This window comes from Oncorhynchus mykiss, chromosome 25, assembly GCF_013265735.2.
Source record: "Oncorhynchus mykiss isolate Arlee chromosome 25, USDA_OmykA_1.1, whole genome shotgun sequence".
In the NCBI taxonomy this organism is placed as follows: Eukaryota; Metazoa; Chordata; class Actinopteri; order Salmoniformes; family Salmonidae; genus Oncorhynchus; species Oncorhynchus mykiss.
The window spans coordinates 36,719,855-36,746,058 of NC_048589.1; the positions used below are offsets into that span (position 1 = coordinate 36,719,855).

General features: G+C 44.9%; 2 protein-coding genes across 6 annotated transcripts in view; one reads left to right on the plus strand and one right to left on the minus strand.

Moving 5' to 3' along the window:
• LOC110505847 (ensconsin) overlaps window positions 1-26,204 on the plus strand; it is a 448,490-nt gene that overhangs the window by 343,635 nt on the left and 78,651 nt on the right. The gene's annotated exons all lie outside the window — the stretch shown is intronic.
• The window catches only part of sash1b (SAM and SH3 domain containing 1b), a 101,308-nt gene continuing 75,188 nt past the window's right edge, over window positions 85-26,204 (minus strand). The window contains exons 2-19 of one of the 5 annotated variants that reach the window (XM_021585320.2): window positions 21,883-22,017; window positions 19,072-19,125; window positions 18,518-18,573; window positions 16,890-16,927; window positions 15,940-16,029; window positions 14,360-14,475; window positions 12,753-12,854; window positions 8,398-8,530; window positions 7,808-8,095; window positions 7,352-7,566; window positions 6,903-6,977; window positions 6,645-6,794; window positions 6,317-6,455; window positions 5,933-6,102; window positions 5,649-5,855; window positions 3,406-3,556; window positions 3,195-3,305; window positions 85-1,259 (exon numbers count right to left, since the gene is read on the minus strand). In XM_021585320.2, coding sequence (XP_021440995.2) covers window positions 682-1,259; window positions 3,195-3,305; window positions 3,406-3,556; window positions 5,649-5,855; window positions 5,933-6,102; window positions 6,317-6,455; window positions 6,645-6,794; window positions 6,903-6,977; window positions 7,352-7,566; window positions 7,808-8,095; window positions 8,398-8,530; window positions 12,753-12,854; window positions 14,360-14,475; window positions 15,940-16,029; window positions 16,890-16,927; window positions 18,518-18,573; window positions 19,072-19,125; window positions 21,883-22,017 — 2,808 coding nt within the window. In that variant the 3' untranslated portion in view covers window positions 85-681. Of the gene's footprint in view, window positions 1,260-3,194; window positions 3,306-3,405; window positions 3,557-5,648; window positions 5,856-5,932; window positions 6,103-6,316; window positions 6,456-6,644; window positions 6,795-6,902; window positions 6,978-7,351; window positions 7,567-7,807; window positions 8,096-8,397; window positions 8,534-12,752; window positions 12,855-14,359; window positions 14,476-15,939; window positions 16,030-16,889; window positions 16,928-17,185; window positions 18,064-18,517; window positions 18,574-19,071; window positions 19,126-21,882; window positions 22,018-26,204 lie in introns of those variants that run through there. The other 4 variants (XM_021585319.2, XM_021585321.2, XM_021585322.2 and 1 more) reach the window with 4 other exon arrangements.

The following is a 26,204-nucleotide window of genomic DNA, read 5'->3' on the forward strand; positions in this document are numbered from 1 at the left end:
GGACTTGACATTTCACTAAGTATTGTCTTATGTTCAGATTTAATCAATTCTAACTTTACAGAAAAATAAAAATCAAAGACATTGTTTTTTGCATTGCTTTAATGACACTCAAATCTTAATAAAACAAATTCTGTCGTCCTCAGTCAAAGTATTAACATAACTTACTGCTTGGCAATGTTCATACTAGTTTAGAATCAAACGGGGTTAAAGGTGAAATATGATAGGAAACCCAGTAAGCCCCAGTAAGATCTATTTTTGTCAGTTATCAGTCTGTGAACCTCCAGCTGTGGTCTTCGACACATCCGGTCCTTCTTAGTACTACCATAGTACTGTATATGTGGTGAGAGCCCATTTATCTTGTCAGATATCTCCAGTCTTTCCTCCAGGATGGATCCCGACCTGACAGGTGTAGTTTTCCTTCCCACAGCAGACTGAGTCCTGTCGGCTTCAGACTAAGGAGGAGTGTCTGCACGGTCAGTCTGAGGTGCAGGGCTGGGTTGCTGCTTGTGTCATAACTATATACATTCTCCAAAGAGGTGCTGTCTAAAGACTAGTGTTCAGAGGCACGGTCCTAGTCACTTGTCATTGCTGGGGGGGGTGATGATACACATGGGTTTGGGTTTGACAGGGAAGGCTTGGCAAAACAATGCTTGGGCCTACATCCCCGCGATGGAGGGGATATTAAGGTGTGTTAACCTGGGAACTTCTATGTTCAACTAACATACAAGACATAACACTACAAGGTGTGTTGAGCAGTGGTTGTGAGGGTGGGTAGGGTCCTTCTGAGTGTCTTGGTAGGTGCGGTAGAGCCTCTTGTGTAGGTTCTCCCTGCACCCCGGCCTTGGACGTGGTGCTATGAGCTGGCTCTAGGTCTTCCAGGGTGTGTTCAGTGGTGTGGAGGCTCAGGTCTGAGTGGAGCTCCCCCAGGGAGAGGCAAGGCCGCAGCAGCCCCAGGACTGTGGGACTAGGCCTACCTCCCAGCCACAGCTCCTCACAGCTCCAGCTCCTCAGCGTGGCTATATGGGTGTCTCTGTGATGGCTCTGGCCCCACTCTGGTCTCAGGTTGTAGCTGGTCATGGGGACTATTAGAGATGGTAAGGTAGAGGCCTGGTTCTCTGATCTGGTCTGTAGGGTGGTTTTGCTGGGGTGAGTCAGGGGGAGGCTGAAGGGGAGGCTGGGGTTCTCTGGTGAAGGGAGGTGACTGGACTCACAACCTGACGAGGACCTGCTCATGGAAGATGTCTTCTTGCCCCTCCCTCCTGAAACAAACAGGCATTGTTAATGGATTAGTTTGCCGGCCTTTTCAGAGGAGCTGAAATACATGGATGGAAACAGAACTGTAAAAAAAAAAAAAAAAAAAAGCATTTCTTGTATTGTGAAAGCTAACGGGAATATGAAGCATATTGTGCAGTAGAGATGACTGATGAGGGAAATAAGCAGGCAGACCCGTCTAGTAAACCACAGAGTAGTTTATTCCATTCTCGGGCTCTCACTATGCCAGTGGCACACTTTAGAACTGTTCAAAGACCGGTTATGTCCCAAATGGCGCCCCATTCCCCAATGTAGTAATCGCACCATGTAGTGCACTACTGGTCTTGATTAAAAGCAGTGTACTACATATGGAATAGGGTGCCATTTGGGACAGACAGATATACCAGTATAACTCCTAGCATCAGAAGAGCTATGGGAAGATCGCCCTGAGCTGTATGTAACACTGATTTTAAGGTATCGTCAGCTATAACACACAGCTTATCTTATAAACATTAGTCTTTCCCCCAGTCACAACTATGTCTTTTGATGTGCCCACAATTATTGTACAAAAATGTTGCGGCACCATTTTAACCAGTAAATATATATATATATATATTTTTTCCCCCTTTGTCTCCCCATTTTCCTGATATGCAATTGGTAGTTAGTCTTGTCCCATCGTTGTAACTCCTGTACAGACTTGGGAGAGGCAAAGGTTGAAAGCCTTGTGTCCTCTGAAACACGACCCTGCCAAGTCCCACTGCTCGCTTAACCCGGAAGCCAGCTGCACCCGGCCAAACCCTCCCCTAACCCGGACGATGCTTGGCCAATTGTGTGCCGCCTCATCATGGGTCTCCCGGTCACGTCCGGCTGCGACACAGCCCACGATCTTTAATTGAACCATTTACTAACTCTGAATCTTGCATTAAGCATGTCTGTCTTTATGCAACATCATATTGTTCTACATTACATGGTTCTGAACTAGAAAAATATACACACAAAAGCAGCACATCTGGAGAAATATCAGGTGTGGAAAGTCCTCTTCATAAACTCTCCACCAGGGCTGATGACATTCACAACAGCCTTCATATATCATCACTGACTAAAAGACTAAAACCAAAGCAAATAACCACAATAAGAAAGGTACAATTATCAAATAAAGCTTCCATAGTAAATATATGTAAGTAGTACTGAAGTCTTTTTTTTTTTTTTTACTACAGCAGTCATCATTTTCAGCCAATGCAAAGACAGATCTATTCCTGTGTAGGTCCAGAAACAGCTCTACAGAACACATTGTACAGGTCTCTGGAGATAGTGGAGTGAGTGAGTGAGTGAGTGAGTGTAGGAGCATGACAGTTAGCTCTCCTCTCCCTTCTACACAGGCAGAGCTAGATCGATACCCTCTCATCAGTTCTACTCCGTTCTGGTTGAATGAAAAAAGAGCCAGAAGAAAAATTGTCTAAGAAAATAGTCTCCGAGTAGAAGTGCTGATCTAGGATCTGGTCTTCCCTGCTGTGTATTAAATCGGATAAAAAACGTCAAAACTGATCCAATATCAGCAGTCCTACCCGGAGACACTGAATACAGGCCCAGATGACTAAAGATGCCTGCAGATGGAGGGCAGTAGAGTATAGAGTTGATGAGAAGAGCACTGTCTGATGATAAGAGAGTCCTTTACTCCCACGGTGCAGAGAAACAACAGAAAGTCACATTGAAAAAAAAATGAGCTATAGCCAAGTCGCTCTCTCAGGGGCCTTAGAACTCAGTTTGGAATGCTCAAGCTATGAGTGAAGAATGGAGCCCATGGCATTCCTTAGAGGATGAAGAGGTTGTAGAAGACTCATGGTAGCCCTTAGAGGATGAAGAGGCTGGAGAAGACTCATGGCAGCAAGAAGTGGATGAAGATGGGAAAGAGGAGAGTCAGAGTCGAGTCAGGCTGTCGTTACCATTCTCCAGGTTCTCATTGCTCTCATAACAGCCAGAGTCTCGTGGGAAGTCCCCCAGTAGGCCGCTACGGTCCAGTAACAGCTTCTCCTGAGAACCCTGGTCGCTGCTACCTGTAGGATACAACACCCCCAGCAGAGGGACATCCGTCATACAACAAATTGTGTTTGTGGGGGTATGTGTGGGGGCATGTGTGGGGTTGTGTGTACTAACCATCGTACTCCTGAATTAGCTCCACAGCGGTGAGCAGCACAGCTCTGTGTTGAGGGTCTCTGATGTTGAGCTCATCTAGATCTTCCTCTTCTAGAAGCTTCAAGGTGTCCAGGTCCTCATAGCCGTTAAACAGGAAGGTAGGCAGGTGCTCCTGGGGGAGGGGTGAGAAGGACAGAGGGGTGACAGGGTAGGCTTTGGTCACGTAGCCAACTTAAAAACTTAAAATAAACATTAAAAGGAGGAGGATCTTAACAGCATTCAAGTGTGAACGTCTGTATATACATAGTCTAGTGCAAGTCGTCACTGTGAGTTAGTCTAGACCAGTGGTTCCCCAACTTTTTATAGTCCCGTACCTCTTCAAACATTCAACCGCCAGCTGCGTACCCCCTCTAGCACCAGGGTCAGCGCACTCTCAAATGTTGTTTCTTTGCCATCATTGTAAGCCCGCCACACACACACTATACAAAACATTTATTAAACATAAGAAGGACAGTGAGTTTGTCACTTCCCACGAGCTGGGTTGTGACAAAGAGCTCTTATAGGACCAGGGCACAAATGATAACAATCAATAATTTTGCTCTTTATTTAACCATCTTTTATCAAAAACTGTGAATAACTTACCATAGGTTAATGAGAAGGGTGTGCTTGAAAGGATACACATAACTCTGTTATGTGGTTGTATTGGAGAGTCTCAATTAATTTTCCGCACCTAGTCTGTGCCTGTATTTAGTTTCATGCTAGTGAGGGCTGAGAATCCACTCTCACATAGGTATGTGGTTGCGAAGGGCATCAGTGTCTTAACAGCGCGATTTGCCAAGGCAGGATACTCTGAGTGCAGCCCAATCCAGAAATCTGGCAGTGGCTTCTGATTAAATTACATTTTCACAGAACAGCTTGTTGCAATTTTTATGAGGCTCTCTTGTTCAGATATCGGTAAGTGGACTGGAGGCAGGGCATGAAAGGGATAATGAATCCAGTAGTTTGTGTCATCCGTTTGGGGAAAGTACCTGCGTAATTGGTAACCCAACTCACTCAGGTGCTTGGCTATATTACATTTGACATTGTCCGTAAGCGTGAGTTCATTTGCACACAAATAAATCATATAAATGATGGAAAGACCTGTGTGTTGTCCTTGTTAATGCAGACAGTAAAGAGCTCCAACTTCTTAATCATAGCCTCAATTTTGTCCCGCACATTGAATATAGTTGGAGAGTCCCTGTAATCCTAGATTCAGATCATTCAGGCGAGGAAAAACATCACCCAGATAGGCCAGTTGTGTTAGAAACTCGACATCATGCAAGCGGTCAGACAAGTGAAAATTATGGTCAGTAAAGAAAACTTTAAACTAGTCTCTAAATAAAAAAAATAAGTGTCAATACTTTGCCAATGATGACCTGCGCACTTCTGTATGTTGTGAAAGCATTACATGTCGCTTCCCATATCATTGCATAGTGCAGAAAATACACGAGAGTTCAGGGGCCTTGTTAAACATTTTCACTGTAGTGTCAAAAGTCTTTCAAGCTGTCAGGCATTCCCTTGGCAGCAAGAGCCTCTCGGTGGATGCTGCAGTGACCCAAGTGGCGTCGGGAGCAACTGCTTGCATGCACATTACCATTCCACTATGTCTCCCTGTCATGGCTTTTGCGCCATCAGTACAGATACCAACATGAGCAGCAGCTACGTTTGGCTACATACGGACCGTTAGTGGAATTCCCGCGAGAGAGTAACTGTTGATGTTTATTTATTTTTTTTACCTTTTTTTTATTTTACCTTTATTTAACTAGGCAAGTCAGTTAAGAACAAATTCTTATTTTCAATGACGGCCTAGGAACAGTGGGTTAACTGCCTGTTCAGGGGCAGAACGACAGATTTGTACCTTGTCAGCTCGGGGGTTTGAACTTACAACTTTCCGGTTACTAGTCCAACACTCTAACCACTAGGCTACCCTGCCGCCCCTGCCCACCCTGCCGCCGATGTGATTCGATGTTATTTATAACTATCTGTTTTGACATTGTGTTGTTATTTCGCTGAACACTAGATGGTATAATTTAATTTTTTTCAGCAGTGAAACGAGGCTATATATTATTTATAAAAATTAAGAGTGAATTACATTTTTATTTGGCATCCCCCCCGATGGCATTGCGCATACCCCAGTTTCTGAATACCTGTACTACTAGTCATGACTGAGTTAGTCTAGTTCTAGTCATGACTATGAGTTAGTCTAGTAGAAGTAAAGTCATTACTTTGAGGTTGATGCGCGCCAGGAGTTCCTCTACAGAGGTGGGTTTGGGCTGCCCTCCCTTCCTCCTACGTCGGGGGTGTTTAGGTTTGTCTTCCTCCTCAGCCAGAACGTCCACGTAGATGAACTTAAACGTCCCCACCTTATTGTTCAGCAGGCCCATCCACGTCCCCATTGGAGGCTTGCTGATGATGTCAATGACATCACCTCTCTGCAAATCAGGAACAGTCACCGTGATTCATTTGTTTGGATAATGTGTGTGTACGTGCATGTGTACGTGCATTTTACCTTCAGTTTGAGAGAGTCAGTATCGTAGGGGCTGGGGGTGGAGTCCGTGTGCACCATGGCTCGACCACAGAAGGGTCCTCTGTAGGGAGGCTCATCCTCCTCTCCATCCTCAGACTTCACACTCCCTCTGTTGCTGTTAGAGGAGTCGGTGGTGCCCACCGTATGACCACCTGTAAACAATAAGAAATGAGAGGAGCCATTCAAATGATCTCTAAACCACATTGAGATCTATAGTAAATGAACATGCGGGTTGGTAGGGGGCTAGAGTTTTCTGTCCTGCCTGCTGGTCACTGTAAATAACAGTTTCACTTTGGAATATAAGACAAATGTGGACAACACAGATGCCGCCCCCCCCCCCCCCCCCCCCCCACACACAGTACTTACTTATGGAGCTCTGTCCACTGAGGGAGCTCCTCAGGCTCTCCACTGACCCTCCAGTCTTCAGCTTGGGTTTCTCCAGAGAGTCGGTGTCTGTGAGGCTGTGGGGGGACTGGGGCCCTCTGGAAATAGCATCTGGGCTTGACTGGAGGGGGTACAGAGACATGGTTATTACATGTTTACTAAATATTTAGTCCAGCTTAATCTCTTGATGATCATCATGAACCAAGTCCAATGAATTGCCACCAGGGACACTAGCTAGAGAGTAGGTACGGTTTGACCACTGGAGCATTTAGCATACATAGATAATTGAATTGCATGGAGTCTGACATACCTGCTCGGGGAGAGAGCAGTGGTATCTCTTGGAGATGTGCTTTCTCATGGTCTCTTTTACCGACTTCACTTTCTTGCCCAAAGAGATTTGGTTTGGGTTTGTTGGTGGAGACTTGACTACATCTTTCACACTGGCATCCCCATGTTTAATCTAAAGTTAGTATGCAGTGTGGGGAGACAGAAAAGCTCCATGAAACGAAGGTACTGAAAAACTAAAAAATACCAATTCAATGAATCAAATGAATATTAACCTACTTACAGTGAGGTCAGGGTCACTGATGACCATGTGCAGGGACCGGTTGGTCAGATCAAATCCTCCAAAGCTACAGGTTCTCTGTGAAACAAAGGATGAAATCAATAAAATCACCTTATAAATATCACTTTCAAATGATAAACATATTGACAGGTTCATCAATCAAACATATAGGACTTTGTGGTTTTGTGTGAAGATAGTTTTGGACTGAGGGAACATCCAACCGCTCCTAGCCTGGTCCCAGATGCTAACTCATTGTTGAGCCAAACATTAATATCAATAAGGAGTTGGCAAGGGAGCAGAACTAGACTAGTACCCAGGCTAGACTGTCCATGACTAAAGCTATAGACTACACAGTCCACACACAAAGGTTGCGTCCCAAATGGCACCCTATTCCCTATATAGTGCACTACTATTGACGGTTGCCATTTCCAAAGCAGCCAAAGACTACTCACGCCATGGTAGCTGAGTGGGCTGAGTACTCTTCTGATCTCACCATCCGTGACCGACCGGGCCATCCTAGGTCCATCCCCTCTACCACCAACCTCTATCTCTGACATGGAGGAACCAGTACCGCCGGCCCCCGTCGCTCTCCCCTCTCCGCTGGGGCCAGTGTCCGAGAGGCACCCTGGGCTACAGGCCGGGCTGGAGCTCCTGGGGCTGGATCCTCCTATACCGGGTACAGGGAGAGAACGTGCTCAACTCTTATCCTCTTGCTTATACAAATGTAGTGTGTTTAAAACCCGCTAAAAATAGATCACATCAACAACAAAAAAAAATGAAAAAAAAACATCCAGCACTGGGATATAAGTAGCAATTAAAAGCTTAGTTTTAATAATCTCATAGCAACACCACGTCTGAAGAAAAAGGGTCATTTTCCTGAAGAAAAATTGTGTGACTTGCTTCTTCACCTGTCTTACTGAAGGCCCCGAAGAGCTGCTGGCTGGTGATGGAGACTGTATCCAGACTGTGGGTGTGTGTGGCACTGCTGCAAGCGTCCAAGGAGGAGGAGGAGGATGGGGAGGTGGTCAGGTTGTCGGAGTCTTGAAGGTCATAGGTCAGCTGGTTGTGCAGGGAGGAGGCCAGGGAGTCAACGTGGTGACACCCCCCAGACATAGGCTGTTTCTTCTGAACCCCAGAGTACAGGGGCAGAGAGGACATGGCATCACCCAGGATAGGCCCGTCCATGCTCAGAGATTCTGGGAGAGACAGGGGGGGTGGCAGGAGTAGTAAGGACAGGTTTGTGGCAGAGTCAGGGAATGTCAAGACAATGCGATGTGTAATGGATGACAACTCAACTTGTATTAGAAGTAGGTATTTTATTTTCTCACACTAAGTGACCAACAAAACAGTTTGTTTGGTATAAACTACAGACTATGTAAAGGCATCACATCTACGCCCTAATGGGACTTGTCCCAATCACATCTAATTTGAGATTCTTTATGTAATAAATAGCACTGTAGTTTAATAAATGAAAGACTACTGCAGTGACCAGTCTCACCCTCAGACCCAGGGTTCTTGGACTCGTCGATCCTGATGAGCTTCTTGCGCACCCTGCGACTGGAGGTGACCAGCTTATGGAGCCGTCTGAATGTCCCAGACTCCTCCTGTTCACCATCTGACTGCTCACACAACTGCTGAAGAAGAGAGACGAACCAGGTTAGAAGGCCAGCAGTGGGGAAGGAGAGGAGACCCAGTTAGAGGTAGAGGGGGCGGGGACCCAGTTAGAGGTAGAGGGGCCGGGGACCCAGTTTGAGGTAGAGGGGCCGGGGACCCATTTAGAGGTAGAGGGGGCGGGGACCCAGTTAGAGGTAGAGGGGGCGGGGACCCAGTTAGAGGTAGAGGGGCCGGGGACCCATTTAGAGGTAGAGGGGGCGGGGACCCAGTTAGAGGTAGAGGGGCCGGGGACCCAGTTAGAGGTAGAGGGGCCGGGGACCCAGTTAGAGGTAGAGGGGCCGGGGACCCAGTTAGAGGTAGAGGGGCCGGGGACCCAGTTAGAGGTAGAGCGGGCGGGGACCCAGTTAGAGGTACAGGGGGCGGAGACCCAGTTAGAGGTACAGGGGGTGGATGATAATAGTAGTCAGTAGTTCTCAAGCCTTGAAACCTGTGAAAATAATGTTTATTTGGCTTGCTTATAAAGTTTGTATAAGTACAATATTTCACCCTTTCTGGGAAATGCACAATAAAATGTTTTATTTAACTAGGCAAGTCAGTTAAGAACACATTCTTAATTACAATGACGGCCTAGGAACAGGGGGGTTAACTGCCTTGTTCAGGGGCAGAACGAAAGATGTTTACCTTGTCAGCTCAGGGATTCGATCTAGCAACCTTTTGGTTACTGGCCCAATGCTCTAACCACTAGGCAAACCTACCTAACTATTACTGTTGAGGTAGAGACCACATGCAGCATATGAGCTCAATATAAGTACTGATGGGTCAAACCGGAGTGTAGACTTGCAGTCGATGTAAAGGCACGGGTCAGGTACAGGTCAGTCGATGTAAAGGCACGGGTCAGTCGATGTAAAGGCACGGGTCAGTCGATGTAAAGGCACGGGTCAGTCGATGTAAAGGCACGGGTCAGGTACGGGTCAGTCGATGTAAAGGCACGGGTCAGTCGATGTAAAGGCACGGGTCAGTCGATGTAAAGGCACGGGTCAGGTACGGGTCAGTCGATGTAAAGGCACGGGTCAGTCGATGTAAAGGCACGGGTCAGTCGATGTAAAGGCACGGGTCAGGTACGGGTCAGTCGATGTAAAGGCACGGGTCAGTCGATGTAAAGGCACGGGTCAGTCGATGTAAAGGCACGGGTCAGGTACGGGTCAGTCGATGTAAAGGCACGGGTCAGTCGATGTAAAGGCACGGGTCAGTCGATGTAAAGGCACGGGTCAGTCGATGTAAAGGCACGGATCAGGTACGGGTCAGTCGATGTAAAGGCACGGGTCAGTCGATGTAAAGGCACGGGTCAGTCGATGTAAAGGCACGGGTCAGTCGATGTAAAGGCACGGGTCAGTCGATGTAAAGGCACGGGTCAGTCGATGTAAAGGCACGGGTCAGTCGATGTAAAGGCACGGGTCAGGTACGGGTCAGTCGATGTAAAGGCACGGGTCAGTCGATGTAAAGGCACGGGTCAGTCGATGTAAAGGCACGGGTCAGTCGATGTAAAGGCACGGGTCAGGTACGGGTCAGTCGATGTAAAGGCACGGGTCAGGTACGGGTCAGGTACGGGTCAGGCACGGGTCAGGTACGGGTCAGTCGATGTAAAGGCACGGGTCAAGTACGGGTCAGGCACGGGTCAGGCACGGGTCAGGTACGGGTCAGGCACGGGTCAGTCGATGTAAAGGCACGGGTCAGGTACGGGTCAGTCGAAGTTAAAGCACGGGTCAGTCGATGTAAAGGCACGGGTCAGGCACGGGTCAGTCGATGTAAAGGCACGGGTCAGGTATGGGTCAGTCGATGTAAAGGCACGGGTCAGGCACTGACTAACAGTTGTGCACCAGAAAACGAAAGGTTTGCAAACTGGAATTTCCCATTAAATGAATAGATGTCAGAGTAGGCCACAGCAGATAGAACTTATATGGTCTCATATTTAGGGTCTGTGGCAGTGGTCAGAAAAAAACACATTTGCTCACAGTGGATCAACAGTTTATGTACTACACCACAGCTATAAGATCAGAAGCTTTTCCACATCTGTCTTTTTACATGCTCATGATGACATGTGCTACAGCTAGCCATTGTTACAGAGAAATAAACCATATGTGAAAACTACAGCTAGCCATAGAGTTAGTGAGAAATAAACCATATGTAAAAGCTACAGCTAGCCATAGTTACAGAGAAATAAACCATATGTAAAAGCTACAGCTAGCCATAGTTACAGAGAAATAAACCATATGTAAAAGCTACAGCTAGCCATAGTTACAGAGAAATAAACCATATGTAAAAGCTACAGCTTGCCATAGTTACAGAGAAATACACCATATGTAAAAGCTACAACTAGCCATAGTTAGTGAGAAAGAAACCATATGTAAAAACTACAGATAGCCATAGAGTTAGTGAGAAAGAAACCATATGTGAAAGCTACAATTGTGGACCAGAGGAGAAATAGAAACCATAGCTATGATTTCTTAAAATATAGCCAAGCAGACATCTGACCACGAGCGCTCATCTTGTAATCTTGTCACAGCAGAGCGAGACTCTGGGTCTTGGTGAGCTGTGAGCACTTAATGTCCACCTCATTCACTGGTTTTATACTGGCTACATCATAGTATGCATAGCATCTTGAACCATTAAATATGATGCCTATTCTGCATAAGAGGTACAGCAACGTCTTGAGCATGCAGGTTTCGTCTTGGTAAAAATAAACGAGAGTTAAGATTCTAATGATTATGAGAGTAATTATTTACAGCACTATAGTTGTAGTGGTGCTGTTGTTCTTGAGTGTGTGCAAAGAAAGGGAATTGCGCACAATATAGTCTTACGTAATCACTGGAAGATTATGTTGACGTTAGAAGCCGCAGATACACGGAGCCAAGAACTAGCAGGAAAATAACCGATGCCGTCAGGAACATCTGCATCAATTTCAAAAGATCGATTCATAGCTCAAAATCACTGGTTTTTGAGAGCGATAAAAAAGAAGGGTAACAGTGGGAGGATGGATAGAACGACTGGAGGAATGACGAGAGAGAAACCGAATGAGGCCATCCAGATTACATCTGAAATATGTTGGCTGGACCGGAACCCCCTAATCACTGCAACCCCCTAATCGCAACCATGCAGAAAAGAGCTGTGGCCGGCATAATGCAGCACAATAGGGGTTAGCAGGCGCTTTGACTGGGATGAATAGCGGTCTGCCTGGATGGCATGCCTGTTGGGAGAGGGTCTGGAGAGGGGGAGTAGGTTACAGGGGCCCGGTTCATGGAGAGAGGGAGGGAGAGAGGGGAGCGAGAGATGGAGGGAGGGGGGATAGATGGAGGGAGGGGGAGGGGGGATGGATGGCAGGAGGGAGAAATAGGGGAGAGTGACTGAGGAAGTGGGGAGGGAGGGGAGAAGGGGAGAGAGAAATAGGAGAGGGAGGTGGGGAGAAAAATAGGAGAGGGAGGGAGGTCAGAGGAAAGAGGGATGTGGAGAGAGAGGAGGGAGGGACAGAGGGAGGGAGAGAAGAGGGCAAGAGGGAGGGGAGAAGGAGAGGGAGGAGAAAGAAATTGGGAGGAGGGAGAGCGCGAGGGGGAAGGAGGGAGAGCGCGAGGTAGGGAGAGGGCGGGTGAGAGGGAGGGAGAGGGGAGAAGGCGGATGAGAGGGAGGGGAGAAGGCGGGTGAGAGAGGGGAGAAGGAGGGTGAGAGAAGGGGGGGAGAGGGGGGAAGGAGGGTGAGAGGGGGGAAGGAGGGTGAGAGAAGGGGGAGAGAGAAGGGGGAGAGAGGGGGGAGGAGGGAAAGGGGAAGGAGGGTGAGTGAGAGGGAGGGAGGGTGAGTGAGTGAGGGGGGAAGGAGGGTGAGTGAGGGGGAAGGAGGGTGAGAGGGGGGAAGAGTGAGAGGGAGGGAAGAGTGAGAGGGAGGGAAGAGTGAGAGGGAGGGAAGAGTGAGGGGGGAGGAGGTGGAGTGAGGGGGGAAGGAGGGTGAGAGGGGGAAGGAGGGTGAGAGGGGGGAAGGAGGGTGAGTGAGGGGGGAAGGAGGGTGAGAGGGGGGAAGGAGGGTGAGAGGGGGGAAGGAGGGTGAGAGGGGGGAAGGAGGGAAGGAGGGTGAGAGGGGGGAAGGAGGGAAGGAGGGTAGGGGGGAAGGAGGGAAGGAGGGTGAGAGGGAGGGAGGGTGAGAGGGAGGGAGAGTGAGGGGGGCTTATATCAACGAGTTTATATCAACACTTACATTGCTGGTGGAGGACTCATTCAAGGTCGGACTGGGAGCGTCAGACCATTCTGTAAGATCAGTGCTGCAGGTCTGTCTGCTCTGGGTCTCAAACTCCTTCAGCTGTGAGGAGGAGAGGAAAGGAGAGAGCAGGAGAGGAGAGGAGAGGGGAGAGGAAAGGAGAGAGGAGGAAAGGAGAGAGGGGGAGAGGAAAGGAGAGAGGGAGAAAGGAAAGGAGAGAGGAGGAAAGGAAAGGAGAGAGGAGGAAAGGAAAGGAGAGAGGAGGAGAAAGAAGAGGAAAGGAGAAAGGGGAGAGGAGAAAGAAGAGAGGAAAGGAGAGAGGAGGAGAGGAAAGGAGAAAGAGAGGAGAGGAAGAAATTCAGTTTAAGCTAGAGTTATGTTTTTTTACATTGGATGCGTCTCAATCCACCACATCCACGGTGAAAGGTGGCAGAGCTCTTCTCAGGAAAACACCTGTAGCATCGGAACGGTTCGACCTACAGACGTCACTGGACTGAATGGAAGTCTGAAGGTAGTTTTGTGCCTACGCAAATAAATATATATATACACCCTAAGCGTTCTAATATATCCTAGATATAGGACAAACACTTGGCCAAATATATTTTTTTTAGTTATATTTTAATTGGGGGCGCGGTACCTCGTTTAACCCCCTGCAGTACCTCGTTTAAACCACTGCAGTACCTCGTTTAACCCCCTGCAGTACTACTTTGAGAACCCCTGCTATTTTATTTTACCTTTATTTTACTAAGCAAGTCAGTTAAGAACAAATTCTTATTTTCAATGACGGGTTAACTGCCTGTTCAGGGGCAGAATGACAGATTTGTACCTTGTCAGCTCGGGGATTTGAACTTGCAACCTTCCGGTTACTAGTCCAACGCTCTAACCACTAGGCTACCCTACAGTATAGAGTATGACATATGGTTATCAATGATTTGTGACACCGTGATGGATGCTCCATGACGCCTTTATGGATGCTCCATGACGCCTTTATGGATGCTCCATGACGCCTTTATGGATGCTCCATGACGCCTTTATGGATGCTCCATGACGCCTTTATGGATGCTCCATGACGCCTTTATGGATGCTCCATGACGCCTTTATGGATGCTCCAATGACGCCTTTATGGATGCTCCATGACGCCTTTATGGATGCTCCAATGACGCCTTTATGGATGCTCCATGACGCCTTTATGGATGCTCCATGACGCCTTTATGGATGCTCCATGACGCCTTTATGGATGCTCCAATGACGCCTTTATGGATGCTCCATGACGCCTTTATGGATGCTCCATGACGCCTTTATGGATGCTCCATGACGCCTTTATGGATGCTCCATGACGCCTTTATGGATGCTCCATGACGCCTTTATGGATGCTCCATGACGCCTTTATGGATGCTCCATGACGCCTTTATGGATGCTCCATGACGCCTTTATGGATGCTCCATGACGCCTTTATGGATGCTCCATGACGCCTTTATGGATGCTCCATGACGCCTTTATGGATGCTCCAATGACGCCTTTATAAGTTGTACTTTGTTTGAAGTGCATTCTGAGAAGAGAGTATGTGGAAGAAAACACAAACTGTAGGAAGACGGGAAGTGACATACCCTTGCAAGGGCCTCCTCCACGCTGATCATCTTCTCTTTCACCATCATCATCAGCTGGATACGCTCTTCATCACTCATAGTGATGTCACTGGCCACAAAGCCTATGTCCTCGCCGCCTGGGGAACAGCAGTATCATAGCAGCGGAGGGTTAGATAGCGGGACAGATAAGATAGAAAGTCGCTGCCCACCCAGGACATCATGCCTGTGTGGGATCGAATCCCAGGTCCACCTCTCGTCTATACATTATCGCTTCTATCCGTCTTCCTTTCAATGAGCACATGGAAAATACTAAAGATACGTTTAGACTAAGACAGTTTCAGTGGAGTGGGACTGGGCTTTCAGATGCTGTGCGACTAGGACACAGTTTCAGTGGAGTGGGACTGGGATTTCAGATGCTATGCAGCTAGGACACAGTTTCAGTGGAGTGGGACTGGGATTTCAGATGCTGTGCGGCTAGGACACAGTTTCAGTGGAGTGGGACTGGGATTTCAGATGCTGTGCAGCTAGGACACAGTTTCAGTGGAGTGGGACTGGGCTTTCAGATGCTGTGCAGCTAGGACACAGTTTCAGTGGAGTGGGACTGGGATTTCAGATGCTATGCAGCTAGGACACAGTTTCAGTGGAGTGGGACTGGGATTTCAGATGCTATGCAGCTAGGACACAGTTTCAGTGGAGTGGGACTGGGATTTCAGATGCTATGCAGCTAGGACACAGTTTCAGTGGAGTGGGACTGGGATTTCAGATGCGATGCAGCTAGGACACAGTTTCAGTGGAGTGGGACTGGGATTTCAGATGCTGTGCGGCTAGGACACAGTTTCAGTGGAGTGGGACTGGGATTTCAGATGCTGTGCAGCTAGGACACAGTTTCAGTGGAGTGGGACTGGGATTTCAGATGCTGTGCGACTAGGACACAGTTTCAGTGGAGTGGGACTGGGATTTCAGATGCTGTGCGACTAGGACACAGTTTCAGTGGAGTGGGACTGGGATTTCAGATGCTGTGCAGCTAGGACACAGTTTCAGTGGAGTGGGACTGGGATTTCAGATGCTGTGCAGCTAGGACACAGTTTAAGTGGAGTGGGACTGGGATTTCAGATGCTGTGCAGCTAGGACACAGTTTCAGTGGAGTGGGACTGGGATTTCAGAAGCTGTGCAGCTAGGACACAGTTTCAGTGGAGTGGGACTGGGATTTCAGAAGCTGTGCAGCTAGGACACAGTTTCAGTGGAGTGGGACTGGGATTTCAGATGCTATGCAGCTAGGACACAGTTTCAGTGGAGTGGGACTGGGATTTCAGATGCTATGCAGCTAGGACACAGTTTCAGTGGAGTGGGACTGGGATTTCAGATGCTGTGCAGCTAGGACACAGTTTCAGTGGAGTGGGACTGGGATTTCAGATGCTGTGCGGCTAGGACACAGTTTCAGTGGAGTGGGACTGGGATTTCAGATGCTGTGCAGCTAGGACACAGTTTCAGTGGAGTGGGACTGGGCTTTCAGATGCTGTGCGGCTAGGACACAGTTTCCTGATTTGTGCGATCAGAAATATGTTGGGTAGAGAGAGAATATTTACAAAACAAAAACATACCTTTTGAGTTCTGACGCATGACACCTTTCTGCGACTTCCGAAAATTCTGCCAGAAAGACTTGTTTTTCTGTCTCTTTTCATCCCATTTTCCTAAACAAGCACACACAGTAGGGCTGAATGAAACATATGACATCTAGACTGCTCCAATCAATGACTACCCCTAGCAAACTCAAAAAATATGTAGAACGTTTATTTGTTTTTGTTACGCAAATGTAGCTAATCAAAAATATAACATCAAATTGTAACTCAATTGTGATAAGAACATAACTGGCTAAATTCAAATCTTCAAATGAGGTACTAGTTCATTTGTAATAACAAATAACAACCGTTACTGTGTATGGAGTTACACATACATTTCAGAGCCAGGCCCAGCCAATCAGTATGAGTTTTCCCCCACGAAAGGGCTTTATTATAGACAGAAATACTCCTCAGTTTCATCAGCTGTCCGGGTGGCTGGTGTGAGACAATCCCGCAGGTTACGAAGCCAGATGGAGGTTCCTGGGCTGGCGTGGATACACATGGTCTGCGGTTGTGAGGCCGGTTGAACCTACTGCCAAAGTCTCTAAAACGACGTTGTGGTGGCTTATGGTAGAGAAATTAACATTAAATTCTCTGGCAACAGCTTTGTCGGTTGGACGTACTGCCAAATTATCTAAAACGACCGCAGACCACATGTATTCCTGCAGTCAGCATGACAATTGCACGCTCCCTCAAAACTTGTGGCATTGTGTTGTGACACAATCGCACATTTTAGAGTGGCCTTTTATTGTCCCCAGCACAAGGTGCACCTGTGTAATGATCATGCTGTTTAATCAGCTTCTTGGATATGCCACACCTGTCAGGTCGATGGATTATATTTTTGTTCAGTATATATGTGACCAAGCACACTATACCTCGTAATATTTAGACCAATCAAATTACAGAACTGATACATTTTATTTTTTACTTACCCCCTGATCCATCATCAGATGATTTATGCATGGCCAACCTACAAATCAACCAAGAATCAAAAACAACAAAAAAAACAAGAAATAGAAGATTCAGAGTCTGGTAAGATAACAGACAAATCTCACCTGTTTTCTGATGCAATTCTCTTCATTGTACTGCTGCTATCCTACTGTAACATCTTTGACAAAACACCACTTTATCCACCCTGAGTTCTCTCTCCAAGAATTACAGACGTGTACTATCCCCCTCACAAACATGCACGGTCCCAAACAAACCAAACGTGCACTGTCCCTCTTACCACCAGGCCAGTATAGTGTTAGTGGGGACCGTTCCCAGTAGTCAGTCAGTCCAGATGGGAAAACATGCTGCTGGACAGAGGTCAGACCACAGTGGCTATCTTAACAACAATAGGGGCTTTTCACACCCTGACTGCACTCACTGCAACATCGTCGCTCCTCATGTGGCCTTTGTGTCTCTCCCCACTCCCTCTCATTTCCCCTCGTCTCTCTCCTCTGACATCAGCTGATAGTTGTTGTTGATGCTAGCGACTATCATCCCCCACTGACACATTTCTACAGGTGGCCACAAGGGGGCACCCTGCCTAGTCACTGCCAGCCCAGTACTCTACTACTAACCATGCTGACAGAAAGGTTGTAATCGAGGCTTGTGTTCTTCTGAAAGGAACCAACTCTCTCAGAGGTGGTTACCCAAGACCAGCATATTGTATGAAGTCATGTGACTTTGAGGTGACTTGGGCTTGATTTTTAGAGCACACTAACAGGAGGTACTACTTCTCCCATTGTTTTAGACTGGACAATGACAAAGCTAAGGTGTAAACAAACCTAAATCTTGTGTCGCCGACACCCCGCTGACTCAGTGTATAGTACCATGTTTACTCATGACCAAGATTCCTCCCTTATTCTCCTTTGTTTACAATATGACCATTCATCCTTCCAAACTCACAATAGGGGGAAGGAGAGGAAGTGTTAAATTGGTTTACTAGTAGAGGAAGCGTTCCGTTGGTAGACTAGTAGACGAAGTGTACCTGGTCAAAAGTAGTGCACTAAATAGGGAATAGGGTGCTATTTAATAGGGTTCCATTTGACACGCACACTTGGAGAAGATGTATGGAAGTGCTATGACTGTCCCACTCACTGTCCTACCTAACCCCAGGAGTTCAACAATTTATAGTTACGCAATAAGGCACGAGGGGGTGTCGTATATGGCCAGTATACCACGGCTAAGGGCTGTTCTTAGGCACGACACAACGCAGAGTGCCTGGATACAGTGCTTAGCCGTTGTATATTGGCAATATACCACAAACCCCCAAGGTGCCTTATTGCTATTATAAACTGCTTACCCACGTAATAAATGTTTTATTGTTTTGTCATACCCAATCAGCATTCAGGGCTCAAACCACTCTGTTTATAATAAGATAACTTTCACTAGGACAGGAAAACAATGTATGGAACTGCTATGACTGTCCTACTTCCACCAATTGAACTACATATAAGAACATCACATTACAATATAGTCCACAATACACTCCACACAAAGGGGAGATGATGCCGGTGACAGATCTAAAATAACAACAGTTTAAGTGTTATATACAGCATCTCTATGGTCTTACCTTCTCTCAGTCTCGGGAGTGGACGCTGCGTTACTGCAACTCAGCCCTAGCGACTCCTGTAGAGAACGGAACACTGGAGTCAGACAAGCAGGCAATGGAATCTGACAAACACACTTGGAGAACTACATTCTAGCGCACAGACAGGCAAGTTGGTTTGGAACTCCCAATGCGCATCTCATTGACCACAAAAGGCTACAGTAGACATTCCTCAGTCAAATTTTTTTAAACCATTTTTCCAGGACACACATTATAACACCATGTATTACAAAATCACAAGGCCACAGTCTTCACTATAGACAGTGAAACGTGACTTTGTAGCATTAAAACAGCTCTCCTTGAGACCCCAATAACAGAGCAGTGTTCTGACTCACAGCTGCTCTATGATGTCTGTGATGCAGAGGGAATCCGTCCTCCCAGAGAGTAAACATACAATAGGGGAGGCGTGTGTGTCTGTACCCACTCACCTGGATCTGAGCTGGGGGAATCAGTCCTCCCAGAGAGTAAACATACAATAGGGGAGGGGCGTACGTCTGTGTGCGGGAACATTCACTCACCTGGATCTGAGAGCGAAGGTGCAGTGATGATGTCGGGACTAAGTCCACCTTTTCCTGAAAGCCCAGAAGGCACAAGCGAAGCAGTAAGAAATATAACTATATCCAGAACCATCACACTATACTGATGTTAAATACAACGTCACACTGTACTGATGAAGGACAACGTCACACTATACTGATGAAGGACAACATCACACTGTACTGTTGTTAAATAATGATGAAGGACAACATCACACTGTACTGTTGTTAAATAATGATGGACAACATCACACTGTACTGTTGTTAAATAGTGATGAAGGACAACATCACACTGTACTGATGTTAAATAATGATGAAGACAACGTCACACTGTACTGATGTTAAATAGTGATGAAGGACAACGTCACACTGTACTGATGTTAAATAATGATGAAGGACAACATCACACTGTACTGATGTTAAATAGTGATGAAGGACAACGTCACACTGTACTGATGTTAAATAATGATGAAGGACAACATCACACTGTACTGATGTTAAGTAGTGATGAAGGACAACATCACACTGTACTGATGAAGGACAACGTTACACTGTACTGATGTTAAATAGTGATGAAGGACAACGTCACACTGTACTGATGTTAAATAGTGATGAAGGACAACGTCACACTGTACTGATGTTAAACAGTGATGAAGGACAACGTCACACTGTACTGATGTTAAATAGTGATGAAGGACAACGTCACACTGTACTGATGAAGGACAACGTCACACTGTACTGATGTTAAATAGTGATGAAGGACAACATCACACTGTACTGATATTAAATAGTGATGAAGGACAACGTCACACTGTACTGATGTTAAATAGTGATGAAGGACAACGTCACACTGTACTGATGAAGGACAACGTTACACTGTACTGATGTTAAATAGTGATGAAGGACAACGTCACACTGTACTGATGTTAAATAGTGATGAAGGACAACATCACACTGTACTGATGTTAAATAGTGATGAAGGACAACGTCACACTGTACTGATGTTAAATAGTGATGAAGGACAACATAACACTGTACTGATGTTAAATAATGATGAAGACAACGTCACACTGTACTGATGTTAAATAATGATGAAGGACAACATCACACTGTACTGATGAAGGACAACGTCACACTGTACTGATGTTAAATAGTGATGAAGGACAACATAACACTGTACTGATGTTAAATAATGATGAAGGACAACATCACACTGTACTGATGTTAAGTAGTGATGAAGGACAACATCACACTGTACTGATGAAGGACAACGTTACACTGTACTGATGTTAAATAGTGATGAAGGACAACGTCACACTGTACTGATGTTAAATAGTGATGAAGGACAACGTCACACTGTACTGATGTTAAACAGTGATGAAGGACAACGTCACACTGTACTGATGTTAAATAGTGATGAAGGACAACGTCACACTGTACTGATGAAGGACAACGTCACACTGTACTGATGTTAAATAGTGATGAAGGACAACATCACACTGTACTGATGTTAAATAGTGATGAAGGACAACGTCACACTGTACTGATGTTAAATAGTGATGAAGGACAACGTCACACTGTACTGATGAAGGACAACGTCACACTGTACTGATGTTAAATAGTGATGAAGGACAACGTCACACTGTACTGATGTTAAATAGTGATGAAGGACAACATCACACTGTACTGATGTTAAATAGTGATGAAGGACAACATAACTCTGTACTGATGTTAAATAATGATGAAGACAACGTCACACTGTACTGATGTTAAATAATGATGAAGGACAACATCACACTGTACTGATGAAGGACAACGTCACACTGTACTGATGTTAAATAGTGATGAAGGACAACATAACTGTACTGATGTTAAATAATGATGAAGACAACGTCACACTGTACTGATGTTAAATAATGATGAAGACAACATCACACTGTACTGATGAAGGACAACGTCACACTGTACTGATGTTAAATAGTGATGAAGGACAACATAACACTGTACTGATGTTAAATAATGATGAAGGACAACATCACACTGTACTGATGAAGGACAACGTCACACTGTACTGATGTTAAATAGTGATGAAGGACAACATAACACTGTACTGATGTTAAATAATGATGAAGGACAACATCACACTGTACTGTTGTTAAATAGTGATGAAGGACAACATAACACTGTACTGATGTTAAATAATGATGAAGGACAACATAACACTGTACTGATGTTAAATAATGATGAAGGACAACATCACACTGTACTGATGTTAAATAATGATGAAGGACAACATAACACTGTACTGATGTTAAATAATGATGAAGGACAACATCACACTGTACTGTTGTTAAATACAACGTCACACTGTACTGTTGTTAAATAGTGATGAAGGACAACGTCACACTGTACTGATGTTAAATAATGATGAAGGACAACATAACACTGTACTGATGTTAAATAATGATGAAGGACAACGTCACACTGTACTGATGTTAAATAGTGATGAAGGACAACGTCACACTGTACTGATGTTAAATAGTGATGAAGGACAACATCACACTGTACTGATGAAGGACAACATCACACTGTACTGTTGTTAAATAGTGATGAAGGACAACATCACACTGTACTGATGTTAAATAATGATGAAGGACAACATCACACTGTACTTATGTTAAATAATGATGAAGGACAACATCACACTGTACTGATGTTAAATAATGATGGACAACTGTTTGATTGTAAAATTGCAACCGTTAGGTTAAACCTAATAAGTAGAATATTATTTACCATTGCTGATTGTGCATCTTGTACAACCTTACGTTTCCTAATCTCCTCCATTCTGTCTTGGACGTCACTGAGAGAGGCACTGTAATAGTCAGAGTACTCCTGAGCCAAGTCCTCAAATGTTCCCAATGAGCCATCCTAGAGGAGAAGACATGGTCTGTATGAACAGAGATGAAGACCTACCTCATCACATAGTAAGGATCAACATATCACAGAGCAATAGAGTGCTGGCACAAGCTATCACATCACAGACCCGCATCCGGTGCAACAGGAAAACAGTAGACAAGTAAACTGACCATTGTTTTACGACATCAACATCAGATGTCGTAAAGTGCCGTGGTAGAGAACCGGGCGACTGTGGGAGACCAGGGGCCAGAAAGACTAGTGTGTGTGTGTGTGTGTGTCTGAGCTACTGGCTCTCCCTCTCCACCAGTAATACAATGCCTACACACTCTCCAGACCTCCTCAGGAGTGACCCCAGAAGCATCGGATGTACAGTAGTCTTTGACCTGACCACTGTCAACAGTATCAACTTGAGAAGTTTTGGTACAAGTACACAGCTCATTGCACCAGAAATAACCAGGAATACTAGTGAGATGGCTTTTCCTCAATAGAAACCCAGGATCTCCAGACCTACAGAACACTGCAGAGACATCCTACTATTGTGTTCTTTAGTGCCCTTTGTTGTGTGGGCTGAAGAAAATTAAAAAGATAGGAAAAGGTTCAGGACTTTTGCAGACTCATCTCCTGCAAATGTCTTCAAAGTATTGCTGGTGATTTTCCTCTCCCAAACTGGAAAAACAAAATAAATAGTGATATCTGTCCAGTCCTACAGAGCCGGGCTGATACCATTTACTCTACAACCCTGTTCCTCTCTAATCTGATATGACATTGTACTCTTCCTTTGTGTTTACATGACAGGGACTAGGTGATATCACATGTTGATATCCCCATATCAGTACTGTTATGGGGATACTCACAAATTTTCGCAGAGCTGCCTGGAGAACATGCTTAGTCACTGTTTTTCTTCCAAAGAGAAAATAATTATATGAAACATTGGCCAGATCAGCTGTAACCTTGAGCTTCTCACTGATAAGCAGTTTGTGCTGAAGAAGAATGTCTGAGTCAGTGAAATTAAACACCAGGGATGTATCCCAAATTACACCTTATTCCCTTTATAGTGCACTACTTTTGACCAGGGCCTATAGGGTTCTATATATATATATATATATAGGGTCCTATATAGCGAAATAGGGTACCATTTGAGATGCATCCCTGGTGTTTAATGTCACTGACTCAGACATTCTTCAATATTTCATATCATTATTTTCTCTTTGGAAGAAAAACAGTGATTAAACATGGTCCCCAGCTCTGCAAAAATTCTGAGGAATGCAAAGCTGACAAGCAGCTGCTGTTACAGTTGAAGTCAGAAGTTTACATACACTTAGGGTGTAGTCATTAAAACTTGTTTTTCAACCGCTCCACGTATGTCTTGTTAACAAACTGTAGTTTTGGCAAGTCATTTAGGACATCTACTTTGTGCATGACAAGTCATTTTTCCAACAAATGTTTACAGACAGATTATTTCACTTAATTCACTGTATTACAATTATTTCACATAATTCACTGTATTACAATTCCAGTGGATCAGAAGTTTACATACACTAAGATGACTGTGCATTTAAACAGCTTGGAAAATTCCAGAAAATAATATCATGGCTTTAGAAGCTTCTGATAGGCTAATTACATCATTTGAGTAAATTGGAGGTGTACCTGTGGATGTATTTCAAGGCCTACCTTCAAACTCAGTGCCTCTTTGCTTGACATCATGGGAAAATCTAAAGAAATCAGCCAAGACCTCAGAAAAATAATTGTAGACCTCCACAAGTCTGGTTCATCCTTGGGAGCAATTTCCAACCGTCTGAAGGTACCACGTTCATCTGTACAAACAATAGTACGCAAGTATAAACACCATGGGACCACGCAGCCATCATACTGCTCAGGAAGGAGACGCGTTCTGTCTCCTGGAGATGAACGTACCTTGGTGCGAAAAGTGCCAATCAATCCCAGAACAACAGCTAAGGACCTTGTGAAGATGCTGGATTAAACAGGTACGAAAGTATCTATATCCACAGTAAAACAAGTCCGATAGAGGACTTTTTGATGTACAAACACATTTTCTAAAACGACATTTGAGACGACTTATGGTAGAGAAATCAACATTAAATTCTCTGACAACAGCTCTGGTGGACATTTCTGCAGTCAGTCAGCATGCCAATTGCATGCTCCCTCAAAACTTCACATTTGTGGCATTGTGTTTTGTGAGAAGACAATACATTTTAGGAGTGGCCTTTTATTGTCCCCAGCACAAGGTGCACTTGTGTAATGATCATGTAGTTTTATCAGCTTCCTGATATGCCACACCTGTCAGGTGGATGGATTATCTTTGCAAAGGAGAAATGCTCACTAACAAGGATGTAAACAAATTTGTGCATCAAATCGGAGAGAATTAAGCTTTTTGTGCATATGGAACACTTCAGGGATCTTTCATTTCAGCTCATGAAACATGGGACCAACACTCTACATGTTGCATTAATATTTTTTGTTCAGTATATATTATTTGTTTAATTTAAAAGGATAATGTAGTACTATAGTTTAATGACAGACTTCAAAGTAATATTTCATGCAGTTAGCGGAAGTTCCTAACTGTACTGTACGTACAATATGTCCTCTTTAGTATCACAAAGTCTTACATGACATGTAACATCTAAATGGGGCTGTTAATGTCATCAGCCAGAACAGAATATTTATTTTTCACATGCGCCGAATACAACAGTTGCAGACCTTAGAGTGAAATGCTACGATGCAAAAAAAAAAATTAAAAAAAATAGCACGGTTTGTTAAAAACGTCTTAGGGCTGAGATCGAGTTAAAAGGATATGGCAGACATACGCCCCCTTTGGAGAGATTGGGTACCCCTAGTAAACTGGAAAAAAAATCTGTCAAAAATTGTTAATATATGCAAATAAAAATTATTATTGGATAGAAAACACTCTAAAGATTCTAAAACCGTTGGAATTATGTCTGTAAGTATAGCAGAACTCACAGGGCAGGCATTCTTCCAAACTAGTTTTTGTGGCCATGAAAGTTGGAGCAACTTTGACGTCATGGCCCCCACCCTTCCCAACCAGCTATGATTCTGGGGACACTTTCTATCTCTTCCGCTAGATGTCCTCTTTCATTAGAGCTTCAAACCGTTCAAATCGCGCGAGAATTGACCCTATGGGAGTGAAATTAGTGCGTGCCACGAGAGAATAGGCTGTGCGTATGGGCGCGAATTGGTCACAGCCATTCCTTTGTTTCCAGCACTCAAGAGAAGGGCAGACGATGGCCGATTGAATTGAAGTTTGTTTTGCACGTCTAAAACATCATAAAGCTTGCTTCTGCACTTAGTTTGACCTGTTTAGTCGACATATAATGTGTAATTTTGAAGTTTTGATGCGCAACTTATCCGGACCAGAGGACGTTTTGGGTGCATTTCAGCTGATGTTATTAGCAGTAGCTAATACAAAGACGCAAGACTTGAAACCAAACGATGTATTGGGTAAGTATGAAGCCTTCCAGAACATTCTGAACGAAGACCATCGAAGGTAAGGGAATATTTATGCTTAAATCTGTGTTTCTGTTGACTCCAACATTACGTGGAAATGTAGCTTGGAACTGAGCGCTGTCTCACAATATGGAATAGTGTGCGATTTCTGTAACGTTAAAAATAAATCTAACACAGCGGTTGCATAAAGAAGCAGTGTATCTTTCTAACTATATGTAGAACATGTATATTTAGTCAAAGTTTATGATGTCTATTTACGTTATCTTGCCGCGCTACATAGATTTCCTGCGGGCATTTTTGAGTAATTTCTGAAGGTGAACTCACTGTAAATGGACATTTATGGATATAAATGGCATATTATTGAAAAAAAAAAATATGTACTGTGTAATATGTCATATTACTGTCATCTGATGAAGATTTTCAAAAGGTTAGTGAGCGATTTATTTTTTAATCCTGCGTTTGTTGATTGCATGTTTTGGCTATTGAAATGAGCTGTGTCTGGTGGTGGTTTTACATATATATGTGCTATGTTTTCGCCGTAAAACATTTTAGAAATCTGACTTGCTGGCTAAATGAACAAGATGTTTATCTTTCATTTGAGCTATTGGACTTGTTAATGTGTGGAGGTTAAATATTTTTAAGAATATTTTTGCGTTCCATGCGCCACCGTTTCAGCTGCACGTGGGAGGGTTGATTCCCAATTGGGAACCAATATC